The following is a 2,244-nucleotide window of genomic DNA, read 5'->3' as shown; positions in this document are numbered from 1 at the left end:
GTTCTTGAAGGCTCCCTACAAGTCGGATTTGTCACTTCTAATCCCGATAACCGTCTTGTCACCAAGGTACTACAAAAGGGTGATGTGTTTGTGTTCCCAGTWGGACTCGTTCATTTCCAACGCAATGTCGGTAATGGATATGCAGTTGTTATTGCCGCATTGAGTAGCCAAAACCCAGGTGCCATAACAATCGCAAATTCGGTTTTTGGTGCRAATCCTCCTATTCCAAGTGATATTCTAGCCAAGGCATTCCAAGTTGATACTAGTATGGTGGATCAGCTACAAGCAAAGTTCTAGAGTTACAAAGACTCCAATGGCAGAAAATTCGTCGTGTGATTATTTCATTTCAAAACTTGTTCTAAATTATTTTGTGTGCATTTTTCTTTTCAATTTCTCTTGGTATCTATTCAAAAGATGACGCCTATTGGATGGATGCACCTACATGTCTAACTCTTTAAGATACTTGTGCTTAAAACAACTCCCACAAGCCATTTCCATAATTACTTCCCATTGAAGACTCGGCAGAAGATCCTTTCTGTGTTCATGTTCTTCTAGTCCTCCACAATTTCTAATTGATCATCACACAAACTGTCATTGTGACTTGAGTACCAGTTAAAAGGATGGGTACGGTAGTTCGAACTTCGAAGTACATAATCTGAGTCACTAAAAGAGTATGCAAGCAAACCCAATCCTTATATTTTATAAACGTGGATCGTAAAGAAAAAACGATTCCAGCAAATATCATAGAAACCTTGAATGACTTGTTTTTCCATTATCGAAATAAATTCAATTCAAAAAATATTAGAAAGTACAACTCAGTTCAACGTATGGTGATCATATATCATATGTCAATATATAGTATAATCATATATTCCATTTAATTTACACTAGTCAGAATGGATATTGATATGTATATATGGAGTTGTTAGAAAATGCACATGGACGTTAAAATCTAATCCACACAGATAATAAATCCCAACAGACAACTAATCCATACATAGCTTAATAAAAACCAACTGAACAGCTCCTTAGACGATTTGTCAGGCATTATGGTGAAGAATAGTTCATTGTTTCTGCTTTCAGAAAGAACGTAAGCTTTGCTATTGATATTGGAAAAGTCGACAATAAGATTGAAGAAAAATAAACAAACATACATTCCCTTTCTAAGAGAGAATCAATGGATGGTTATGTAATTTTAATCAATTAATTTTTATATAAATACTCCCAAGCAGTGGAGGAGCCCGGGGCTCTGTGCCTTCACTAATAAAAACTTTCGAGGCCCCTATTTTCGTTGGACCCTGGGCAAATACCCACCCCGTCCTTGCCCAAGAACGGCCTTGAATGCAAGATTCATTTAAACCGTCTGGATGTACATTTGGCATCTATCTTCTATGCAAGAATCTTACTTGGTAAGATTAAAGGCAAGGACCGAGAGTCTTACCCGGTAAGTGATGGCAACGATTTTTACCATGGTTAACCCTTCCCGGGTAAATTGTTACATATGATGCCATTTTGGTGAACTAAGAATTTACGTAAATGATAGTGTTGAATTTTACCTGTAAGCACTAACAGGATAAGTGCTTGGGTAAACGGTCCCTTCTAAGTTCATAACACCAGGGAAAGAATACCTGGAGTTGTTCCAGTTTATTTAGTTGCTATCAGGAAAGGAAAGAAAATAAACTACAGTATCATTACAAAGTGTCTTTTGAAGACATCATTTTAGTTCCAGTTGATCTTCGTGTGGACATCTTGTGAGAATGTTGGTTTCCTTGGACAATAGCTATGGAGAAACGATGGAGTACATATTCAAACAAAAAGTTATGTGCCTTCAAGGGCTTCAAGAGTTCATGTGGCATTGCCAACATTACGTCTTGTTAGACTTCAGCTATAGATCATAATATCATATACAGATTAAGATGAGATTATGAGAAGATTGCAGCAATGGGCATTAGGAGCTAATTTTTCCTCATACATTCAGCAACTTGTAACCTTACGGCTTAATCATTTGAGAACTCTGTATATTGTGATAACCATGAGAACTTTTATCTTATGTTTCACATATATTTTTCTCATCTAAGACTATAATGTATTGATAAACTTATATTCATTTCACAATACGTTTGCTTTATATATATGTGGTTCACAATGTGAAACTTTTTTACTTGTAACTTTTGTTTCACAAACGAGCTAAAAAGATTCACATTGTGAAACAAATATATGTTAATCGATATTCTAAATCTAGTA

The 2,244-nt window shown here is 35.7% G+C and overlaps 1 protein-coding gene across 1 annotated transcript in view; it reads left to right on the top strand.

Annotated features, from left to right (window-relative positions):
- The window catches only part of LOC112500496 (putative germin-like protein 2-3), a 6,317-nt gene extending 6,020 nt beyond the window's left edge, over positions 1 to 297 (top strand). The window contains exon 2 of the mRNA XM_025103992.1: positions 11 to 297. Within this exon, the coding sequence (XP_024959760.1) occupies positions 11 to 297 (287 nt within the window). The remainder of the gene's footprint in view (positions 1 to 10) is intronic.
- The last annotated feature ends 1,947 nt before the right edge of the window (positions 298 to 2,244 follow it).

The sequence above is a fragment of the Cynara cardunculus genome (assembly GCF_001531365.2).
Source record: "Cynara cardunculus var. scolymus isolate 2C chromosome LG 17, CcrdV1, whole genome shotgun sequence".
NCBI lineage: Eukaryota > Viridiplantae > Streptophyta > Magnoliopsida > Asterales > Asteraceae > Cynara > Cynara cardunculus.
Note: the sequence above shows the minus strand (reverse complement) of the source record. Positions and strands in the feature narration are given on the sequence as shown.